Consider the following 25,749-nt stretch of genomic DNA (forward strand, 5'->3'; position numbering starts at 1 on the left):
GTATACTGCTCACTCCACACTTTAATTCATCTGACAGATGTCTACGTGCTTTGGTCGGTGCTGCTGTTTTGGTTAGCAACAGAGTTAAATAGCCTCAAGATTTCGGTCTTTCATGTCCCAATGTGAAAAATAAAAGTGGAATAACTAGAGTTACTATTGGGCTTCGAATTTTTTTTTTTCTATTTATTTTTCCCCCCGCAATGGTAAAATGGAAGCATCTATTTGAGGGAGGTGTACAACGTCTCAAGTGGATGACACAACCGGACACTAATTGGGGCACGGTGTCTTTTCAGAGTGATGGACACTATTTGAGTTAAAACGGTACTTTGCTGTTTTCTACCAAGCCATTTCTTTCCTCTAATGTAATCTAATTCTCCAACTCCAATCTTAACTCACTAAGTACCACCATCATTACCAAAATCCAAAATGAGACTGATGTTTTATTCCTAAAAAGTATATTTAATATCTTGAGAAGGCACTGTAACATTATGCAGTTTGAAAATGAACACTGCGCATAAATATTCCAAAATAAAAAAAATTAAAAACGTATTTAACGATTTAATGATTATATATGTATTCCATTAAAAAGTTGAATAAAAACATTACCTTACCAGATGTTTAAGTTTAAATGCAGATGGGCTGAACGTAAAAGTTAAATACAACTGAGATGAATCTTAGGTACGTGTACGTGTTACGTGTGCTACACTTTGCGAATCGCTGCTCTAATGATTCAAGACAACATAGTCTTGGTAATACAAACAACCTATTTATAGAACTCAATCAATTGATTAATCGTTGTATGCGCATCTCTCGGACATACTGTACCTTTAAATCGTCGTTTGCATTGTTTCGTAACTACTCTTTGTTTTTCTTGGCAGAAAATGGTAGCTTTTTTTCTCTTGGTATAAAGCACTTACACATTGTATCTAAAGCTCACACATACACCCGCACACAGTTCTTTTAACATATTGATCCACGACTGAGTTTTCCCAGGCCCCCTTCAGAAGGACTCATAAATAAATGGTGGACTCTTTGTTTTAAATCCATACCAGCCCTCCATCCGTCTGTTCTTCCTATAGACTCTCCTCGCCACCTTGCATACTTTACGAGATTTTCCCACCATTTCACGTTAATGCCAGTAAAACGCCTCTCATGGCTCCAAGTCATTCTCCCAAGGCCACGTTTTGGGAATTTTCTTAATTCACATTTTCATTGTCTCTGTTTCTTCTTCTTTTTGTTTGTTTGTGTCCGTCTCTCTCACGGCGGTTTGCATCTGTTGTGTTTTCCATCGGACCTCTCAGGCCTTTCTTTCACACGTAAGTTTCTGCTTGTGTTTTCTGTCATGTCCGCTTGGTTTTCCCCTTTTGACCCAAAACACGCTTTTGATAGAACGGATGCCAAGCAATCACTCCAATTGTTTTTTTTTTTTTTTTTTCGTTTTTTTTTTTTAAAATTTCTAGTTGGCATTCTGTTCCATTCTCTAAAGCAGGTTGAGGTTTGTTAAGCAGTGCGATAGATTTTTTTAGCAAGCTTCCCATTAGCATTTCTCCTCCTTAACATCTCTTCCTGTCGGCCAGTAAATTACAAATTCAGCTCGTTAGCGTCGAGCGAGGTCTTTAAATGAGGTACACGCAACTGGGAACAGAGGTGTATTATCATAGGGAAATCAATGAGGTACTTACCAGTCGTAATGTTAAAGGCTGGGACATCTTTGCATTTAAATCTCCCCTGTAAGGATTACGCTTCAAAGAGCTCCAAGTCCCCCAAATATTTACAGGGCTTGTTAGTGCTTGTAGTAGTGCACTTTGATTTTTAGTCATTTTAATGTAGTGTTTGTGCTTAAAAGATGCGTATTTTCATTTGTCATGGGAAAAATTTGGATGGTACAGCAATTGCCCTAGTTTGTATCAACTCCTGATAAGAGTTGGAAATGTGACGAGTAAAAAAAAAATAAATAAGTGATTTTATTAGCTGTCATTTATTAAGGTCATGTGAATTTTGCAGTTAAAATATGAAAAACGGGGTGTATGGTTGGACTTATTGGTATACTGTACATCCTGTATATTTGAAGAGTATAAAAGTTGTCCTTTTGCTGCTATAGCATGTGCTACCGCTCTAATACAATGTACAGATCCAGAGCTATCTATCGCAGTATAACAAATGTACGAAGCAATCAAGATATCCCTACCATCTTTCAGCATCATCAGAGGCTCCGCCCCTTATTGTCACCACCAGTATGGCACTTAGTGAGTATGCCACCGATTGTCGCGGTGTGGTCGTCGTCGTCGCAGCTAACTCGCTTGCCGTTGGTGGGGTGAGCTATCGCTAGTATTGTACAGTGTACCCGAATGGACTAGCATAGTGGCGGATTTACTAACCGCACTGAAATAGATGTATTTTTTGTGACATTTGTTAAACACAACTGGAGTGACAATAACATATAACATGTCTAACTGGAATGCATTGGATCCATTGTAATGTGTCTTGTGTTTGTAACATCAATACGGGCCAACATTTTCTGAGGTTTTTTTTTTGTTTTTTGTTTTTAGCGGCACGGTGGACGACTGGTTAGAGCGTCAGCCTCACAGTTCTGAGGACCCGGGTTCAATCCCTGGCCCCGCCTGTGTGGAGTTTCCATGTTCTCCCCGTGCCTGCGTGGGTTTTCTCCGGGCACTCCGGTTTCCTCCCACATCCCAAAAACATGCATTAATTGGAGACTCTAAATTGCCCCTAGGCATGATTGTGAGTGCGAATGGTTGTTTGTTTCTATGTGCCCTGCGATTGGCTGGCAACCAGTTCAGGGTGTACCCCGCCTCCTGCCCGATGACAGCTGGGATAGGCTCCAGGACGTCCGCGACCCTAGTGAGGAGAAGCGGCTCAGAAAATGGATGGATGGATGTTTTTGTTTTTTTGTAAAAGGTTGATGGAACTGTATTTGTTTACCAACTTCCCCACTTGGTAGAGCAACCCAAATTATGTTTTAATAGCAGAGTCAACTGTTGAGCCACTTTGCGCTCAGTTGGTAACCAAAACAGCAGCAACTATGGAGGCACGACAATGATTAACGTTGCTCTCAATGTGGTCACTCCACAATGTTGTGAGCGTCCATGTTTATGTTCCAGGGTACTGTGCCACTTTTTCTGCCAAGTCCGCCTTGCTTCTTACCGTATTTCTCCATAACACTCTTTAATTTGTTTACATTTCCAGTTCTGCTTGTAGTGTACTGATAATATTGTTTATTATTCAAAAAATTAATTAAAATAAATGCCTTCAGAGTAATAGACACCTCCCCCTATCTACAATTGAGTAAATAAATGCCTCCCTGGCCATTGTTTATGGAAATATGCTAATACGCAAAATCTCAAGTTGATCATAACAATGAGGGTTCTTCAATCAGAAGCTGTTGACTTTTGACTTTTTCTTTGGCTTTGTGTCTTTTCAAAAGGATATTTAGAGCCAGGGCCAGTTTCAAGTGGATGTGATGCTGAAATTTTTGTGGCGAGAGAAACGGCGCTGGCGTAATTCACGAATAATGGGGCCGAGCAGATAGCACTAACTAATGATGATGATGATGGTGTTGATGATGATGATGGTGGTGGTAGTAGATAGGCATCTAATGTAGGTCGAAGCTGGAGCAGACGGAACACGAAACTATTGACTTGTTTGGATGCAACAGAACAGAACAGGACAGGACAGTCCTAAAAGTACGCCTGAAGCGATTCTGTCGGATTCAATTTTTATTTATTTATTTATTTATTTTACAATGACTGTAAGAGCTACAAACAAACAGCATCAGTTTGTCTATGGTGACTGTTATTGGATTGCTCGGAATGTGACCATAAAGTAACAACCTCAACAAAAATAACACTCCCCTACTACAGCTTACTTTCCTTGTGACTGTGTAGTCTAGAACTGGGTGTCGGAATTCACATTTGACACAGCCAGTATGGCTCTAACTTCATGTTCCTAACAAAAACCTATTGTCATCACACGTGTAATACTTACAAATTTAGACTGGCTTTAGAATTACATAGAACCAGCACTTTTAGACTGCTTATGCAAACCTTAATCTCCCAATGTGTGTTGTTGTTTTTCAAGTGTCAAGAAATAACATTTATTTTTTTATTATGTCGATTTCACTGCAGAAAAAAAAACATACTACACTGGAACCTCGATTTACAAACGAGCCGATTTGCGAACGAGCCGGTTTACAAACAATTCATTTTACGAGCAGTCTTGGCGTGGCCACGGTAGGCTCAGAACTTTATGCTTTTTCGCACGCCCCAGGAACGTGATCGGCTCTGTGCTTCAGGTATCTTTGTTTTTTTTTTACTAAAATGGCTGCCACATCCCACAATGTAACGCAAAAGTCGCTGTGCATTGTGAGAGATGGGGGTCATTTAGGGTTAGCAGTAACCACAGTGAACATGAACATGACTGTAACTGAAAAGGCTAAAACACTAACTATACAGTGATGTGCAAGCAAACACTGTTTTTCATCATCATAAATTGTGTTTTCACCCATTTCTATATATTGCACAGTATTTGTAACCACGCAACGATCAAAATAAGGTAAACAGCACATCATTCTGCGGCTGGAACGGATTATTTGCATTTCCATTCATTTCAATGGGAAACATTACTTCAGTTTGCGAGCGTTTCAGCTTGAGAACAGAGTCACGGAACATTCAATTCATAATCCAAAAGTCCACTGTAATGATGGAGGTACAGTTAAAACAAAGTAGGTCTTTGTTGAGCAAAAGAAAGGATTTGTAATTTTTAAATATTGAACTGGTTTCACACCAATTATCGATGTATGTCATTTTCTTTAGAACAACTTGAAAGTTATTTTAAAAAATTAATATGTATGAAATAATGTCAATTCAGTCTCGAAATGTCACCATCATAAAAGCTTTATTGACATTGTTTTGAAGTAACATTTTCAACTCTTATTTGTTTTGAAAAAAAACTTGATGTTTCTTTTTTGTTGTTTGTGTTCGTTTCATTTTTTTTTTTTTTTTTTTTTTTTATGTTAACATTTTCATCATTTCCAAAACTGTTTCCTGTTATCTCCCTCCCACACCCCCATCCCCCGCCCCGGTATGTGCCCCGCCCCACCCCTCCCTCGACCAATCATGTGACATTGACATGTGGCTCTTGCATGGTGCTGATGTCGACATCGCCGGCCAACAGAAGGTAACTTTTGCTTATTATTTGCAGACAAATGACTTGTTAAGCAGCACGTTTTCGTAAGACGAGGCCGTTTCAAGCAGAAGTCGTTTCTAACTCGACATCCATTAATAAGACAACGCTCATGCCGATGACTTCCCTCTATGACAATTCATCCCTAAATGACTCTTGTAGTCGACTAACATTAAAGATGAATACCAATGAGCAAGAGTGCAATAATCACTGCGTCAATGTTTTTGTCACAGTGGAACTATTTTGGAGAGCGAGAATGTGACTTTGACAAAAGTGCATTTTTCATTTAGTTTTTGTCAAAAGCAGATAATAACCACTTGTTTTTGTTACTCTTATATTGATTCCTTTAAATTGAATATGCCAATAAATTATCCACACCCAAACATAATATGCAATCATCCCAATATTAAAAAAAAGATTTAAATTAAAAAATATATAATAAATATATTAAAAAAGATATATTTTTGATTTAAGCCTAAACTGTTCTGATATGTTGTAATGTATTTTTTTCACATTGTGTTGAACTTGGAACAGAATTACTTTGTGTCCCCCCTGATATGCATTAATTGTTGACATGATTTGTAATTTTGTAATACTTCCTGTCTTGCTATTATATTTGATTGGACGGCCATTGACGTTACTGCTGCATGCAAGTTGATGCCTCTTCTACTACTTCCTGTTCTGTTCTGTTCAGGTCATTCTCGCAGGAAGTTCTGTATGTGCATGTCTCATCGCTATTATGTCTTGTCCATCACCATGTCAATACGCACATAAGTTGTTTTGCCCATTTATTTTTTAAATGGGAAAAAAAAAAGTACGTTATAAAAATACACAGTATCCTAGTTTGTGAAATCCAAATATGTATAATTTAATTAGAACTTGTTAACCTGCTGGTGCAGTATTATGCTACACTTTACTGCAGCGCTCCGTTTTCTCGATTGTTACACACCTGAGCACCCTAAACAGCCTGCATGGAGGCATTTCTTCTTCTCCTCTTTCTCTCACAATTTCTCTCCTCTTCTCTGTTTAGAGAAAAACAACAACAAAACAAGCTAACCACAATACTACTTTTGGATAAGTAGTATCCACTGCCTGCCACCCTAGTTAACTGCTTCTCTCTTCTAACGTTCACTTGTTTGTAGCTGTGCTCGTCACGCTAACTGGAATGCACAAAGTCTCGTAATTCAATCACGAACATCAATATTGCATTTCCTAACCATTTTCTGTTGTCTGTTTATTAAATGCCATAGGCAAACATTCTAATTTAATTTCGAAGTTAGTTATAGGTCTGCCATATTGGATATTGGAACTGACACTGAAACTCTGATACAACCGTGGAGCCAATACATTTATTCATAATTAATAAGCGTCTCCCACCACAGACTGTCAACAAACAACAAACCAACTGAACTTCCTTACAATGTCCAATGGACGCCTGGTGGCTCGTTATCCGCCGTCCCGGCGGTCATTACTCACAGGACGCCGCCCTTAATGAGGAGCCTCAAAGTGAAAGCCCACATCCGGCTGCCTAAAAGTGCCTTGAGATTATTATTATTTTTTAATTAGTATTTTTATCGGGTTCACTCCGCTATAGTGGTTGTCTAAAAACAGCTTCTATTACTGGTAGCTGTTTCTATGGCAACCTCTCTCTTAAATGGTCACTGTCATTTGCTCTGTGTAGGGGAACCCAGCGCTCCGAAACTGGAGGCCATGGTCCAAAATCAGGGCAACGCTCTTAAGGTCAACTGGATCAAGCAGGACGACGGCGGCTCCCCGATTAAGCATTACCTGGTCCGATACAAGGCTGTGAGTATTTTCGAGTTGCCTTATGTCATTTTATGTTTCCCACATATTCGTTATTTGCTGAAAAACTCACCTGACAATAAATATAGTGCCTTGGCGCCCTGTTGTGGCATCTTAATGCCAAGGAACTATGTTGAATGGCTTAAGTAGAAAAAAGTCAACAAAAGTAGTGTTTTGACGACATATTGGGGCATCTTGATGTCAAGGAACTACAGTATGTTGAAGTGAGTTGAGGCGCTTCATTCAGACGCAGCCATCTTATGGCATCCAGAAGCAATTACAAAACTTTTTAAGGTAGGTGTCAATTTCTTGTGGATTTTTGCTCTTCACGGAAGGGCTCGACCCATTGTATGTAATTGGTTTGGGTTTGGCTTAGTTTCGTTTCATTCAGTTCCATTTCATTTTGTTTTGTTTGGTTCCGTTTCATTCGATCCCTTTTCTTTAAGTTTCTTTGGGTTTAGTTTCTGTTCCATGTTGTAAATTTTCTTTTATTTTTACATTGAATTTGCAATTTCAGTTTTGTAAACTTTATTACACGAGGATCGTTTTAGTGGGGCTACTTCAAAAGTTTCCTTTAAATTTTGAGTGAGGATACGAGCATAATGGATTTTATTTTATTTTTTTTAAATTGCCAGACCCACTTTTCTTTTTTTCTGACTTGAAATTTCACAAACTGCCCCGAAATTAGATTTGAAAATGTTGTTCAAATAAGTTCCTTTTAGTAGGGACATTTCTGTGTTTTCCTTCAACTACTAAATGATCTTATAATAATAATTACAATAATAACAATTATAAGATGCGATTGACAGGCTTAACCATGTAGTCATTGTGCTAGTGAGAGGAGCAATGGGGAGGAGCTTTTTATTTGCTCAAATTTAATGTGTTATTCACTTGGATGGCATTTTATTTTGCAGAATACATTTTATTTCAAGTATCTTTCGAAAAAAAAAAACAAGGACACTGACCAATAAAATAGTGGTTAAAATCATAGAGATAAAATGAATAAAAATATGTAACTGTGCATGAACATACAGTATATACATGTAGACGCACACAATAAATGTGGATGTGGGAAATTGTTGGCTTGACTTAAATATAAAATAAAAAAAAAATCTATGGCATCTTTTTTTTTCGTTTTATAGACAGTTAGTCAAAGTTCTTTAAGGATTTTGTTGCCGCTTCCTTCCCCAGAAGCATGTGTCCGACTGGAAACCCGAGATCCGCATGCCGCGCGGCAGCGAGTATGTGGTCCTGAGCGAGCTGGACTGGAATACGGAGTACGAGGTCCGTATTGTGGCCGTGAACCAGAAGGGCAAGTCCGAGGCCGGCGTTCTGTCGTTCAGAACGGCCACAGAACCCACCACCGTGCCAGGTACTCTATTCATTATGCCTCGCTCACGCACGCACGCACGCACACACACACACAGCAGTGCACAAAGGCCTTCCACCGTGAGTAGCAGAAAGTACCAGGCGATTTGGGGTAAGGCGTTCATTATGTACAATGTATAAAAATGCATTTTTAACACGTGGCCATAAAAAGTGCTACTACTACTACTACAGTCATTGGTAGTGGCCAGGAGTGTTGATTTAAATATCTGTAGAGATTAGCCAGCTTTTATTCGGTGCAAGGCATTCATTATGTGTTAAAATGCATTTCTATAACGGCGTGATCAGAAAGATATTCACACCGTATTTTCTCATATACTGTAGTGGCTAAGGGCATTTATTTACACAACTGCAGAGAGTACAAGCTGTCTATTGGGGGTAAGGCGTTTATTTGTATAAATGCTTTTTAATAATGATAACTAATAATGTAAAAATGTGTTGTTTTTTTAAAATGCCGTGACCAGAAAGGCATTTTTATTTATTTATTTAACATATGGTAACGGTGGACATTTATTTATTCAACTGAAGACCGTACAAGGTTTCTCTTCTGAGGTGTTTATTAGTTGTAAAAAGAAATGTTTGTAATTTCTTGGCCAGAAAAATGCTAGTATTTCCTCACGTCGCAGACAGGGCCGTTTATTTACTCAACTGCAGAAAGTACCAGACATCTATTAGGGGTAAGGCGTTTAGTGTTGTAAAAATGCGTTATAGGACTACCGTGGCTGTAAGACTGCTAGCACCGTTTCCCTTATTTAGTGGCTGAGGGCATCTATTTACTCAACGTCAAAGAATATCAGCCGCCCTTTTGGCGTAAGGAGTTTATTATTTGTAAAAAATAATTTTTTGTCATGCCATGGGCATAAAACATGGTTGTGGAAGGCATTTAAAATGCAAACTGAAGATTCTCAATGATACCTCCACCAAAGGGAAGCTGATTTGCATTTAAAAAGCACCTGGCGGTATTCCAGCGGCCAGGCTAGGCAAGATAACGGTAAACTATTGAGTACACATTGTTGCGCGAAAACCTTTCCGCAGAAGCAAATATGGGCGCCGAGCTTGGCATCATGCTTGGCCGCTCTCTTAATCTTCAGTCACATCGTTAAGGCGGCCGCCGCTCAGCAAGCAAAAAAGCAGCGGCAGATATCCGTCAGGCAGCGAGCATTTGTTATTTTTTTTTGCTTTTAATCCTTAAAAGCTCTACTCCAGCGGTCCCGGTCGGCCTATGCTCTGTTGTTGTTGCTGTTGTGCTGTGTGCAATAATGTTGAAGTTGGGCTGCTTCCCCGCCACAATACACCGCAGGCTTATGAAAGTTTGACAAAAACAACTTTCGGAAAATGTTCACCCATCCTCACCCCAAAGTCTTAACCACTCTTTTCTTCTTTTGTATGGGAAAGGCTTTTCATTTGATTGCCTCATTTTATAACAATCTTGCAGATTATCCAAGGACATGTCACTCACTATGTTTTCACATTGTAGCACTAAGAACAATCACTGAAAAACAGATGGAAATTAAATCTTAAGACTAATATTGAAAACACATTCTAATGTACAAAAGATATATATAAACAATGTTGTCCCCCTCAATGTCATCTTTTTCAGTGCTAATACATCTTTTTCTACAATGCCACATTTTTACTTTTTCGATGTCAAACCTTAAGGTATCTCCACTTTTTGTGAGATTCTTTTATTTTCTTATAATGGAAAAAAAATACAACGAGAGGTCTATTTCAGATTTTGCATGCAGTATAAAATATTGGGCCCCCATCTGATAAAAAACCCTGCATCTGGAAATTTAGTTTATTTTTAATAGAACAAAACAAAGAAACAGATGTTTGGACAATAGAAGGTGTATTTATTATTTATTTATGCTGTGGAGTGAAAAGCACGTTTTTCTGAATTTTAAAAATTATTATTATTAAAAAAACACAATATAATAATTATAATTGCTGCATTGTTGAAAAGCATGTACAGTATCCCAAGGTTTTTCGTTTTATTTGGAAAAACAAAGAAACATTAAAATGACATTTATACCATATTTAGGAGCTGTCTAAATACAAATAAATAATATAATAAATATATAATGATAAATAATAATAAAGAATTGTTTATATTATATTGTCACTGTATTAAAGACAACATGCAGCCCCAAATGTAGTCAAAAAACAAAAGAAACATTTAGTATTAGACTTTAGGATCTGCCATATCAAATGAAAAGCTTTTATCTAATTTTTTACATTGGAAAAAACAAACAAAAACTTTATTTCAGAAAAACTAAATTTTGCACTTTTTTCTTTGTATAGGGAAAACAAAGCATTTATATTCATTGTAATTATTTTTCTCTTTAATTATGTTGTAGATGACATTGAAAATAAAATGTAAAAATAAAAATTGTGCCTAAATAATTTTTAAAAAACATTTAGTTCTAAAGAGTTCATACAAATTAACCTAAAAGTTAAATACAACTGAACTGTACTTAGGCAGTGGTTCCTTCGCATTCCACTAGAGGGAGCCCATTTACCAATAGCGGTGCCACACTTTTGGAATCATTGCACTACATTGTACATGCGCATTACCATACAGATTATAATGCTGCCTGGTTGTTTGGGGATGCAGCCCTCTCAGTCTTTGCATGGTATTTGTAAATACTGTCTTCCCCTTGACCCTGTTGGATACCTGACATTACATGACTGCCAGTGCATGCCATGCAAAAAAATGAAACAAAAAACGCTATCTTGCACTTCCTGGGCACCAGCCAAATAGCTGTGGGAGCTTTGGATCATGTAAAAAAACTGCAACAGCAAAACAAATTTTTCGGGAGAGCCAGTTCTCATGGGAATCATCCAAGTCAGTCCACCCTTTAATTCCAGGAATTGTTTTTACTTTCCTTAGTTTTATTATGTGGTTGCCGTTTGTTTTTTTGCAAAAGTGACACAATTGTGGGGATGTTGTAAAGTTCAAAATGTGCTGGTCAGCCGTCGATGCAGCCAAATCTCCCTTGGCTTCGTGTGTGCACCCCGCTCAGAAGCTATCGCGGTGCTGGTAGTATACGAGGGGACATCCATTCATGACATGAGCGCAATGCATGGGCCCATCCTTCTCCCCGCCATGACCAGTGGTGTGGCTCAACCCACTAAGCTGGTGTTTCCTATTTTACAAGACCAAAATCTCACAGCGCAGCACCAAAACAAAAATTTCACAAAAGTACTGTATATATTACTAAAATAAAGATGTCTCGTCTCAATTTTACTTTCCAATTATCTTACTCAGAGGGAAATCTGGGCCTGGTTTGTTGAACACAAATCCGATAATTCTCTTGTATGAATGGCAACAGGCATCGCTGGCATAGATGAACAAAGATACATTATTAGAAGTAAATAAATGCACACTTTCAAGCAAGATGAAATTGACCATATATATTATATATATATGGTCAATTTTATTTGGACATACAGTGGTGCCTTGAGATAAGAGTGACCTGATTTGTTCGGCTGAAGCTATTTATAGCCACTCCAAGTTGAACTGTAATGTCAAAATGAACATCAAACAAAGACAATTACACTTTGTGTGTTTAAAACAACCACATAGCTTAGCCTTTCAGTCTGCTAGCTTAATGTTAAACCTAACTAGCATCCATGTTGTGGCGCTATAACCCTTTAAGCAATGGGTTTAACACAAATGGTGCAGTTACACATGTACACAGACAATATAACAGTACTCACAGTCATATATTCTTTATCCTCTGCAAAGAACAACTATTATTAGTGTCGTATTGAAGAGTTGAGACATGCCAATGAACAGTATATCCGTTTCTGTATTATACTGCCCCCAGGTGGCCAAGGCGGCACACCAGAAAGAGCAACACAATGGCCATTCAACTGATGGATTGTGACAAAATTAAAATACACATCACATCCTCATTAAAATACACATCACAACAATTTTTGTTGTTGTTTTTGGCAGGAACGCTGGAATGGATTAAGATAATTTCCATTCATTTCAATGGGTAAAGATGATTTACAATACAAGGGTTTTGAGTTACAAGTCTGGTCACGGAACAAATCCAGCTCGTACCTCACGTCACCACTGTACAAGATTTTCTGACGGAAAGCCACAATATCTGAATTGTGCCATACAAATAAGTTCAGAAATGAGTCACTTGAATCATGCTGTGTAAATTTTAACGTCTGAAACAAAGTGGAAGTATGTTTTTTGGTTTTTTTTTTTGCGGCAAGTGTAAATACTTTTGGTCATTTCACTGCAAATGGAGAACAAGGTGAATATTGCCCTAATAGGAGTGTCAAACTTGTTTTTGGCGCAGGCCACGTCATAGTTATGGTTTCCCTCAGAGGGCCGTTATGACCATATAAATGTATAATCGCCTCATATTATTACAAATACACAACAAATTGATAACTAGTTTTAAAATCAGGAGCTAATTAAAACTGTTCAACTATTATTCATTTTATTTTAAAAATGGGACTGGTAGCAAAAAAAATGCTTGCAATTCTCAATCAATTGTGAAATTTTAGCAAGAAACATGAAGTCGACGCACATGATTTGCTTTCGCGGGCCACATTAAATGACGTGGCGGACTGAATCTGGCCCCCAGGCCTTGAGTTTGACACCTACACACTACAAAGTCAAAATGTGGTGATACAAGGTTTTAATCGGACATAAATATCATCCAGCTCTTATCAGAATTTGTCTGCTCCTCTGGCGTGGATGATAGTTCAGTCAATATGCATTCATGTTTTGGTCTGCGGATATTTGAGCTACTGCTGTTACTTAACAATAGAGATTTTGTGATTGGACTTTCCCTTCAAATTGCACGAGCGACCATTCCCGATGTGAGATCTGTCCTGCACAGTTTTGCAAGTTTGTAAAGCAGAAACTTTCACCATCGCCTTCCGCCCTCTCACTCACGCTTGCCATAATAAACCATCAGCCTCGCTAACTAACACGCTATGACTTCTCTTCATTTTTATTTTATTGTTTTTTTTTTTACCTCCTCACTTTATAACCTTTCGGGTCTTGTATTTCTGTATTTCTGACCTCGTTTTTTTGTTTTTTGTTTTGTTCTATCTCTCAACCCGCCCCCCACACCCCACCCCTTCTCTTTTCTCCTTTCCTCCCTTGTTGTTCCACCCCTCTACATGTTGTGTCTCTCGTCCTGTCCACGTGTTGTCGGGGGCCACCTGCGGACCGTGACATTGCCGTACGCGCCAATCGCCGTCTGTGGGGTTTTCTTTTGTTTGCGTCGCACTTCGATTGCGGTGTTATGGAAATATTGGTGGACGCCCGCAGCGACGCTGGGTTGCCAGTGCGTGACGTACAGTTTGCCGGCTCTTCTGCTCTCCACCTCGCTGACTGCGCTCTGGCTCTCGTAAAACTGATCTCATCTGAGGAGAAGGGTTTTTTTTTTTTTTTTTTTGCTCTGAATCCCCCCCTTCCCCTTTCGCTTTCTATGCCTTTTTGAGCCTTGTGCAGCCACGCACAAGCTCAAAACAAGATGACAAGTCCAACATGTTGCTTTCATGATTGTTATTACAGGGTGCTCTGTCCGTGCATCACTTTTCTTTGTCGGGATTAAGAGTTTTCAGATTTTTTTTCTTTTCTTGCTTTGTGGACTTGTTGTACATGAATATATGGAAGGACTTTTTCTATCGGGGGTGTCCAAAGTGCTTCTCAAGCGCCATTTTTGGCCCCTGAGCTCATTTTTTTTTAACTGGCCCACCACAGCATATTCTAAAAATAAACTAGACATGACCCACTTTAGAACACTTTTGCCTGCATCGTGCTTTCTATTTTTTGACACAAATAGGTAGCAGATAAATGGGTAGCAAATAGTGTCCAGTGCGCTCTTATTTTCGACATTTGAATTGGTGGCCAAATACTATAAAGGTGCACACAAACTCAAATGTTTCCAAAAATGCTGATTTTTTTTTTTTTCAATGCGTTTTGGCTTTCCATCCACACACAATCTCTGTTTTTTTTTTACATTTAAAAAGTTGAGCTGATGCAATTTTTGTAAGGTCAAAATATTTGGACAGTGAGGCTAATTCCTTCGTTTGCTGTACACGCTGAAAACATTTAGGTTTGACGTCAAAAGATGAAAGGCAAATGTTAAAAGTCAGAATTGCTTGTGTTTCAGCTGTAGACAGTGCTCTGGTTTTCAGATGTAAAAAAATCTAAACGCCCCTCTTCAAATGCCAGGTTTTTGTGACATAAAAAAAAAAAGAATCCAAGATATATTATTTAGTCACCATATCTACAGTGTAGCATGCGGGTGGCAGCATCATGCGTTACGTTTGTTTTTCTTCAGCTTGAACTGAGGCCTTGGTAGAGGTGGAAGCAATTCGGAACGGTTTCTTATAGCAGTCAGTGTCAGCACAAAAGCTTCCGATTTGTGCTAAAAAGCAAGAGAAATGTCAGGGAAAGCCTACTAGAACATCTGAAATTGATTTGGGGTTCATCAGAAGCACTTTAAATGGTGGCAGGTGTGTGCTGACTCCCATGTAACATGAGTTTGAATGTGATTGATTAAATTTGAACAAGGTATGCACACTTGCCGAACCATATTAATAATAAGAAACTATTTCTTGGTTGTTTATTTTTACTTCCCCCAAAAAATATTTTTCAACAATCAAATGAGTTGTACAGGTCACATTACTGGTGATTCATCTTGGTCTAATAATAATTTTTTTTTTTACATCAAAATGTAATTCATTTAAACAGGGGTGTGTAGACCTTTCATATCTACTGCAAATGCAGTCTTCACAAGGCAAAATCCAAATTTGAAACTTTATCTAGAGGTAGTTGGATCGACCCTGAAGTCTACAGTATTTTTTTTAACTGTCATAAAGACGAATATCTTATTTTTTCTATTAAATATTTTATTGCACAATATGTTAGATTGCTTTAGTGTGTTTAATAAACTAGAGGTGAAGAATATCCTCAGATTATTATTTTTATTTTTTTTAATGCGGCCCTCGGTGGAAAGCGTTTTGGACACCCCTGGTCGAGAAGGTTACGATTGAGGGATGGGCATAATAATCGATTTATTGATCCTTAGCAATCCAGTCGTTGCGCTCTTAAAATGATTTTCCCCCACTGTCGACCCGATTGCCCATCCCTAGTTGCGTTTATGTTGCAAGTCGGATAACGGGTGGCGTTTTATTCGAAATAACACATTCATAATGCCTTAACGTGAACTTGAGAGTCACATGATTGTGTATCTGCAATAGATTGACCTATTGAAATGGTAAAAAGAGGCTTTTATTTCTTCTTGTCTTGGCATGAAGAGAGCATAACACGTGCCCCCCCCCCCTCCCCCCCCAACCCCTCAATCCGATAATTCCCAAATATGCTTCGCCACTGCTCCCCCCGGTCAAGCATTATGAATGTGTTAAAGCAGGCGAGGATATACACTCCAAATTGGAACGTTAAATGAATTCCACTGCACTTTTCTCCCCCACTTGGCATCAGAAGCATTGTGACGTAAATGCCTTGAAAGGACAGAAGAAAGAAGTGAGGGAAATTACTGTTTTGTGTGTACATAATCTTTTCCGACTGAAATCCGATGTTATTTTCACTCGTCTTGTGTTTATATCTGAAAGCAGGGGAAATGTCCTGAAATATGGGGGGAAATTACGTGCATTGCTATCAAAAAGACAGAATGAGCATCATTTTGGATTATGTGAAATGTTTTGGGGTTTTTTTTTTTTTTTGCTTTTGGTTTTGAGACATTTTTGTAAGTACATTTCTGTGTGTGTTTCCATGTAACCGTTGTTGGGGTGGAAATAAAGTGTGTCTGTTTTTCTTTCACCGAAGTGATGCTTTTGTCGGCTGGAGCGGCGCACGTGGCCGTCAAACTCAATGACGTAAACAACAAACAGTCTTTATTGAGTTTAAAAAACCAAAACAAAAAAAACACTTTTATTGAGCTTAAAAAAAACAATCTAAACTTTTTTTGTTTAAAAAACAAACAAAAAATAACAGTCTTTTATTGAGCTAAAAATAAAATAAAAAGTATTTTATTGTGTTTGAAAAACATCTATCATGTTGGAAATAGTCAGCCATTTTGGTTTGAAAGAGCCATTTCAGGCCGACTCTAGTGGCTCGTACAGCTTTGACAAACTGCTACGGGGAAATTCACCCAACTAAACCCCAATCGGAAGCAGATGGGCCATGCTAAATTGGGAAGCTTTTTTTTTTTTTTTTTTGCCTACGTCACCTAATGTAGGTAGAACATGACGTCAAAGTTTAAGTATAATTTTGAGGCTTCGCCATAGAAAATGGGTGGCGAGGGGCCTGTTCACCGCTGCTTGCAGCTTTATTTTATGTTTTTCTTTTATTATTACCCCTGGGTTACGCCGACACGCAATTAGCTGCGCGAGGGCACGCGATGCAAAAATGAGCAACAATTGAGCGCTAGCGAAACGCGTGTACATTTTTCCTTTAATCAAACAGATGTGCCCGGCGATTGTTTCCTCAGCCTAGCTAATTAAAACATGGCACCCGCTAATGAATGTGGGGGGACTCGGGCATCTGCTTTCCTCTGGATGCTCATCAATCATTTAGCGCGGGTTTTCAGACACCCGCCTTTGCCGAAAGCTAATGCGGGAAAGTGACATCGGAATAAAAGAACAATTATCCGGTTGTCATCCCATGTGGTCAAGGTGACCCAGGCCTCAAAACTAGGGTGTCTTTTAACTTTCCTGCAAAGTTTTTACTCATATTGTGTCTCTTAGAATATGTTGACGTACATGCATGTCTGCCCAAAGTATACAGTGAAAGTGAAAATTATGGGTCACTTCAACGTTTATGCAAAACAAACAGTTCTGAAAGAATAAATGCGACTATTGTGCCATTAGGCATTGTGAACATTTAATACAGTGATTCTCTGAAGTACCACTAGAGGGAGCCCACACTTTGAGAATCACTAAGATTTTATTGGATATCCTTAACACAAAGCTTTTTTTTGTAATGATTATTATTTTAATTGTTTTAGTTTTCGTGAAAAGTTACTTTATCAAATAGGTTTTGCCCTTTGTCCATTGTTATAGTATAAAGTGTGTTTTCATTGTATTTAGTTAGTTATTTTTGTCTATTTTGTCATCTTACAACTTATGTCCTAAAAACTCAATTGGTGTCTTAATTTTATTACTGTATTTTTTTTAACTTTAGGACTTATTTTCCAATGCAAAAAATCTAACTTTTTTTCTTCTAGTCTAACGTTTTTGCATTTCCATGTACCCGCAACACTATATATATATTTTTTATTCAAATTTCCTGGACCTTCCTTTCTCAAGCAACAAGTACGATTGAATGGCACCTTGTTTTCTAAAAAAAAAAAAAAAAAAAGTTTTTTTCATGACTTTATTAGATTTTTTTTTTCTCGAAGTTTTACGATTTTTGTCTTTTTTACTTCACAAAAGAGGACCTAATTCATGTAACGTCTTTGCCTGAAAAACTGACTTTTTTCACAATTATATATTTTTGCATTTCCCGGTGATTTAGTTTTCTTAAAAAAAGACTTCTGAAACATGTTTTTCCCATGATATTTTGACTTTTTTTTTCTCAAAAAAAGATAATTTGTTCTAGTAACTTCATTTTTTTTTTTTACACAATCTTACTGCTTTTTTCAATTTGTTTTCTCCCCCCCAAAAAAAAATCCAACTTCAGTCTTGTAACTTTACAGTGGATACGGAAACTATTTAGACCCCCTTAAAAATTTCACTTTGTTATATTGCAGCCATTTGCTAAAATCATTTAAGTTCATTTTTCCCTCATTAATGTACACACAGCAGCCCACATTGACAGAAAAAAAACAATTATTTAATTTTTTGCAGATTTATTAAAAAAGAAAAACTCAAATATCACACAGCCATAAGTATTCACACTCTTTGCTCAGTATTTAGTAGAAGCACTGTTTTGAGCTAATATGGCCATGAGTCATTTTGGGAATGATGCAACAAGTTTTTTACACCTGAATTTGGGGATCCTCTGCCATTCCTCCTTGCAGATCCTCTCCAGTTCTGTCAGGTTGGATGGTGAACGTTGGTGGACAGCCATTTTCGGGTCTCTCCAGAGATGCTTAATTGGGTTTAAGTCAGGGCTCTGGTTGGGCCACTCAAGAACAGTCACGGAGTTGTTCTGAAGCCGCTCCTTCGTTATTTTAGCTGTGTGCTTAGGGTCATTGTCTTGTTAGAAGGTGAACCTTCGGCCCAGTCTGAGGTCTTGAGCGTTCAGTTGGCGGCGAGGTGACAGCGCCTTACCCATCAGATCGTAACTTCCTGTGAGGAGGTATGTGTCATATTTGTAAAGAGGCTTCCGTCAGGCCACTCGGCCATAAAGCCCTGACTGGTGGTTGAGTTTCTAGAACTTTCTCCCATCTCCCAACTGCATGTCTGGAGTTCAGCCACAGTGATCTTTGGGTTCTTCTTTACCTCTCTCACCGAGGCTCTTCTCCCCCCATTGCTCAGTTTGGCAGGACGGCCAGCTCAAGGAAGGGTTCTGGTCGTCCCAAACGTCTTCCATATAAGGATTATGGAGCCCACTGTGCTCTTAGGAACCTTAAGTGCAGCAGTAACCTTGTAACCTTGGCCAGATCTGTGCCTTGCCACAATTCTGTCTCTGAGCTCTTCAGGCAGTTCCTTTCACCTCATGATTCTCATTTGCTCTGACATGCACTGTGAGCTGTAAGGTCTTATATAGACCGGTGTGTGGCTTTCCTAATCAAGTCCAATCAGTATAATCAATCACAGCTGGACTCCAATGAAGGTGTAGAACCATCTCAAGGATGATCAGAAGAAATGGACATCACCCAAGTTAAATATGAGTGTCACAGCAAAGGGTCTGAATACTTATGGATGTGTGATGTTTCAGTTTTTCTTTTTTAATAAATTGCAAAAATGTCAACAATTATATATTTTTTCTGTCGATATGGGGTGCTGTGTGCACATTAATGAGGGAAAAAAATGAAATTAAATGATGTTAGCAAATGGCTACAATATAACAAAGAGTGAAAAATGTAAGGGGGTCTGAATACTTTCCGTACCCACTGTACAACATACTGTATTTAGTCACACCCAAAAAAATTCTCCCTCCGGAGATGAAACATTGCAAGGCAAACAGCAAGAGGTTAATCCATCTGAGTCGTAAACATCTCTCGTGCGCTTCCGAGGCTCAAGTGATTCTTGGAGATATTACTTTTCCCCTCATGGCCAGGCCGAAACAAACGCCTGCGTTCCTACAGCAATGACACCACCCGGAAGATGAGAAAACATTTTTATTAAAGCCTACTCCTGCGGGATGACATTCCGCCTTCTGGCATTCTCAATTCTCCCATTTCGGGACTTGACATGAAGCAATTTGTTTTTATCGGCACTGACACGGCGGTTTCGTGTCATGCTCCATCAGCATGATGATAATAAGAACCGACAACACTCTCGAGGTGTCTTTTGTTGAGCGTTGATCGGAGCTCAGGGGGCTTTAAGTGTTGCTAATCAGGATGGAAGACAAAGTGTGTACATCTCAAGTCCCCAGCACTGCATATTCTCTTTTAATCGTCCTCAACATCCAAAACATTGTATTGTATTGTCTTCTGCAGTTTTTCTTCTTCTCATCATCTCTTTTTTTTAAATAAAGAATATAAATAAAGGATATAATTAAGTGAAAAAACATATTTTTTCTTCAAATCATAATACAAATACAATGAAAATTGTGTAATTTTTCACACAATTTTTACTTTATTCTCATACCATTGCGACTTCTTTTATCGCAAAAATATATATGAATAGTAATTGAGGTGACTTCTTTAATCTGAAAATAATTAATCTCTTAATTTTACCTATTTTTGTTTTGTTGTGCGGCTAATGCTCCACAAATTGAATAATCTGAGTATTTGCGTGACTTTCCATGTTCATTTCTTGACCAAAACAAATGACTTTTAGATACCACTTTTTTTGTAAATTATGTTTTTTTGGGGGGGAATAAAATTTGTCCTTGTAACTTAAATACTGTTTTTTTTCTTTTTGGTAATAATTATCTGTGAAGATTTCAGCTTTAAGGAAATGAGGCTTCATCTAGTTAGGTCTGGAAGGTGCATCATGTGTTTGTCTCCAAGACATTACCAAACGATCCCTTGAGGATTCTGAAAGACAAACTTAGCTTAGTGTCAGTGTTGCGTTTTGGTCTTCTGTCTGTCTGTCTTTGCCCTTCCGTCTTTCTCCATGTGCGTTGTTTTCCTTCTCCGTGTCCACACGCTGTCTGTCCTCTCTCCAGGTCTCCTTCCTCGGTGAGAGGACGTCGTGTGGCTCAGGTCCACCTGGAAAGTCGCCTGACGTCCTCCCAGCCGCCTCCTCTTCTATCCGTTGTCACTCCTTTATCGTTTGGTCATCCTGTCTTTCCATACGCTAAACTTCTACTTTCTCTCGCCCAAATTGGATATCTCGCTTCTATTCATTCCCGGATAAAGCGTTCAGTTGGCGGCGAGGCGATAGCGCCTCACCTATCAGATCGTAACTTCCTATGAGGAGGTATGTGTCACATTCGTAAACATGATACAATCAGTCACGAAATGGGTCTTTTATTTGGGGTTTTAAACACTGATGCTTATCGAGACAACGCAAAACAGATACTGGAATGCTGATATAGTGCTACCTTTACTTACCAGTAGGAATGTTCGATACGAGTACAAGTATTCACTTTTGAGTACTCACCGATATTGAGTACCGACACCGCTTGTTCTTTTGGGACATAAAATTTCAATTAACAGAATGACAGATAATTGTGAACAGAGCTTTCTTTCTTTTTGACGCGTATGTTGATTCGCAGATGTGTTAAACCGCAGAAGTTTAGCGCCAACTACTGGCGAGGAGGACTTACTCCGATGTCAGATTTTTTTGCCTTATGTATCGGTGGCTGGTATTGGCTGCCTCCACGAGTACCATGTACTGTACCTAGAAATGAGGTCGATCACTTTTCTGCAATAATCGTTTAATTAGCGTTTTAATATTTGAAAAGCTGCCGGGAGTTGATTAGCGTCCAAAGGGATGTAAAATCAGTCTGCTACCCTACCTGGATAAGTCGTGAAGAGAAAATCATTACCTGTCACTAAAAGCCATCATCCAATCATGTAAACTGTCATCTTAGTGCTGTATTGATTACTTTTTCCATAAAAGGGTCTGTTTTTTTTGTGCTGTTGAGGCTTATCACACGCAGCTCAGAGCGCTGGTAACTGACAAGGCCCGCGAAGAGAAATGTCTGCATCATCCGTCGTGACACTTCCTGATTTATGCTCCCTCGCTGTGTGACAACACCCGAGCGTTACACCGCCGCCGCCACTCCCGTTTTTGAACGAACGGTGACATGATTTATTGCACCTGTTAAAATGTAAATGAGTCGACGGGGGAAACAAGCCTCGTCGTGTGTTTACCAGGCGTTGGAAAGCGAGGCCCCAGCGTGCCCGCCGAGGAGAGGAAGACGTCCAATTAAAAATCAATTGAGCGTGTGTTACCAGAAAATATATTTGCGGCCATAGTGGAAAAGAGGTGTTATCAGTCATCATGACACTACCGCGGGCTAGGGTCCTGCGGCCATGTAAACCATTAGCCAGCACAACAGCAATGCTCTTCCACAAATGACCTTCCTTAAAGGCACATTGAAAATAGAGTGACCCCCCCCCCCCCCCCTCCCTGTTCGCGATAGGGACCAAGTCCTGCCACAAATAGCAAAAATCTGCAAATAACTGACACCCCACCCCCCCCTAAAAGAAATTTGTAATTGCGTATATATGCCACAAGTTGGCGCCAAAGCACTTAAAACGGAAAGACTCATAAATACATCTAGGATGTAAACAATCATGAACGCTTGTTGCATGAATGATTCAACACAAACAAACCACCTTCACATTAGGCTCCTCAATTTTGTTAGTGGCAACTGGCATAAATAACACGCTAGCACAAACTGATGTGAAACTTTTTGGTCAAATTGAACTGGTAATATTATTTTGAGCTATGTTTGTTTGTTTGTTTTTGTATTTTTTATTTCATACATTAATTTAAAATGTGTTCATTTGACCTTCTTCTGCATTTCTGAATATGGTATTGAACCAAAATCTCTTCCATCTGATTTTTTGTATTTTTTTTTTTTTTTTTTTTTTTTTTTTGTTAGCATCATAGCATACTCAGTACTTGACAGCATAGCTTCCTCTGGTCATTACATTTCCAGGCACGTCCGGCTCGGGCATGAGCACGGGCGCCATCGTGGGCATCCTCATCGTGGTCTTCTTCGTGCTGCTGGTGGCCGTGGACCTCACCTGCTTTTTCCTCAACAAGTGCGGCCTCCTCATGTGCATCGCCGTCAACTTCTGCGGGAAGTCCGGCCCGGGCGCAAAGAGCAAGGACATCGAGGAGGGCAAGGCCGCCTTCACGTGAGTTCTGAAAATGACCCCTGCCAAAAACGTAAAAAGATAAACCCCGACACCTGTTTGATACGGAATTGTTTTAGTAACGGTACCACATCGGATCGAGGTCTCAAGGTTGAAAAGAGAGAACAAAATTACGAGAAGTAGGTTGACCTGCTCTTTTGTCTTGTGCCAACAGGAAGGATGAGTCCAAGGAGCCCATCGTGGAGGTGAGGACGGAGGAGGAGCCAACACAGAACCAGGAGGGAGTCGTAGCCACGGAGCCCAGCGAGACCACGCCTCTGACGGGACCTGAGTGAGTATGGTTGGCGTCTTATCTGCCGCCATTGCGGTTGCTTCTTCTTTTACCAGCATTGACAAAAAGTGGCACAAAAAGCCAAAGAAAAAAATAAAATACAACCCTTTGATGCTGGCTGAAATTAGGTCTGTCCTGGCTCTTTATCGAGCTAGCTAGCTAGCTAGCTAACTATCTTATATAGCTTGCTAGCTAGCTAACTAACTATATTTGGGCTATTATCCTCATTTATTCAAATTCATTAATATCGTGTCCGAAAGGTAATGTACTTTAATTTTTTAAAACAATCTTATTATTTTGGTTATTTGTTTTGTTTAAATCACAAATGTATCAAAAAATATGACGAATTTTGATTGATTTAAAATTCAAGGTGTCCAAAACTATCTTTATCAACATTTCTTAGTGCCAGTTGACAACAGAATTTAGTAGCATTTTGTACAAAACGCAACGACCAAAAACAAAAGACATATTTGGCTTATTTTGGGTCATAAATGTTCCAAATTTTGAACAGAGCTCCAAATTAATTTTCTACAAAAGGTAATCCACTTTAATTCGCATTTTTAACTCCTCATTTTACTCATTCCATTTTTATCCCACTTCAGAATTCAGGGTGTCAGAAGCTCACTTTAGCATCAATTTGCAGCACCATATCGCAGAATTTAGTTGTATTTATTTATTTATTTTACGAAAAGTAATACACTTATTATTTCAAAGAAATGGCTGTATTATTTTTTTTATATTAATTAAAACCAAAAAAAAAAGAATCTGAATGCTTTGAAAATGTTACAAATTTGCATCAAACCTCGAAATTGAAGTCATGGAGTGACCTTGATGAACATTTTGTGGTGCAAATTCTTTTTTACAATTTTGTACTAAAAGTAATTCTTTGATGTCTTGTCTTTCGTTAGTTTTAGCAACATTTTATGGCATCACTTCTCACCAGAATTTAACTGGATTCTACATATTTGCTTCTTTTTTTTTTTCAAATCCAGAGACGTTATGACAAACAGTATGCCCTAACCAGCCCTCCCCTGTAATTGATTGGTTGTTGTTTTAAAGCTTGTTGTGTTTCTAATTTGCATTGTTTAGATTTTTGTTTGACTGCAGCAAAGTAGCACTCACTCAGCCTTAAACTCTCCGTCCTCCTCTCCCCCCTTCTTTACTTTCTCACTCTCACCTCTCTGTTGGTGCCGCCGCCCCTCACCTTTACCCACCACCATTACCACCCCCCCCCCCCCCTAAAAACAGGCCCGCCGCCGCTGACATCGCCCCTTCGGCGGTAAACGTGCATCCCTCCAATGCTACTAATTCGGTCGTGGAGAGCTTTAGGGCGGTGCAGAACAGCCCGGCTTGCGCCCGCAGCCCCTCCAAAGACCACCCCCCGAAAAGCATCCCCGCCGCACGGTCGGGTGCGGTCGAAAGCCGACCCGAAGTCGGCCCGCTGGTCGACCTGAGCGACGTCCCTAAAGCCGCCCTCGCCTCAGAGCCGGTCAGCGCTAACGGCGACGGGCCGCGGAAGCAGCGTGAGGCCCCCGAGAGCCCCCCAAGTCAAGTAGACGGCTTGACTAAGGACTCGTCTCACGTCACAGATGCCACCACGCACCCCCAAAATGAGTATGAACGTTTGCATTTCCACATTTGTCTTTGCGACACCGATAGTGTCCCAACGCCTCAAAAGGGAGATTTTAAAGGACAATTCTGCCTGGTTTGGGGGAAAAAAAATTTGGGGCCGGTGGGGGGGTTATTGTTAAATATCGTTTGGGTTATGTGCCTTTTTTTTTTAAAATACGTTAATATTCTGTAACATTTTTACCCCATCTTGAAGTTAAAGGAATTAAAAGCTAGTTTAGTGCTATTTCCCACACAAATTAGCAAGATTTTGCACAAAAACAACATAAAGGACATATTTATTCGATTACTGTATTTTCAAAATTAATTTTTTCAAATTCATTTTCCAGAGAATTTTCCAAATTTTGATCCCACCTCAACATTTAATGTGTTCTCAGTTTGATTTTGTTTCATTGTAAGGTGAAGAATTTAGTTGGACTTTATGTAGTAAAAGTAACGGGCTATAATTAGTTTAAAGAAAAACATAATAAATACCCTCCCGTATATATATATATATATATATATATATATATATATATATACATTATACACACACACACACACACACAGACAAAGGAGTTAAAAAAACAACTGCTAAAAAAACTGAAATTCTTAACTTTTTCCCCAAAACAAGGATTGAATTTTCCTATAATATGATTACGATTGTCTGGGACGCTAGCGGTGTAAAGCATCATCATCCACCACCTCGCTCGCTATCTCCACCCCCAAACCTGTTTGTGTCTCACGTCATCGACTAACCAGCCGCTGCTTCTGATCATCCGTTTGCTTACAAATAAGAGCTAGCAGAACTTCCTGCCTTCAGCCTTTTGTGTTTCGTAGCTTCCCATATGAGTGTTGTCGCTTCAGTACAACGTTCCTCGAATGTATAAATTTTATATGTATGTACTTACTGTTAAAAAAAATATATCAATGGCTGATGCTAAAATCTAGTGCAGTAGTGGTCTAAGTCCAAACATCTGTCAAATCTATCAATATTTAATAAAAGTTATGTATAAGATATGCCAA

The 25,749-nt window shown here is 39.0% G+C and overlaps 1 protein-coding gene across 1 annotated transcript in view; it reads left to right on the forward strand.

The window, feature by feature from the left end:
- Window positions 1–25,749, forward strand: part of LOC133416317 (neural cell adhesion molecule 1-like) — a 212,954-nt gene that overhangs the window by 181,420 nt on the left and 5,785 nt on the right. The window contains 6 exon segments of the mRNA XM_061703151.1: window positions 1,302–1,316; window positions 6,884–7,008; window positions 8,197–8,377; window positions 22,625–22,826; window positions 22,999–23,115; window positions 24,364–24,729. Of these exon segments, the coding sequence (XP_061559135.1) occupies window positions 1,302–1,316; window positions 6,884–7,008; window positions 8,197–8,377; window positions 22,625–22,826; window positions 22,999–23,115; window positions 24,364–24,729 (1,006 nt within the window).

The sequence above is a fragment of the Phycodurus eques genome, chromosome 17 (assembly GCF_024500275.1).
Source record: "Phycodurus eques isolate BA_2022a chromosome 17, UOR_Pequ_1.1, whole genome shotgun sequence".
In the NCBI taxonomy this organism is placed as follows: Eukaryota; Metazoa; Chordata; class Actinopteri; order Syngnathiformes; family Syngnathidae; genus Phycodurus; species Phycodurus eques.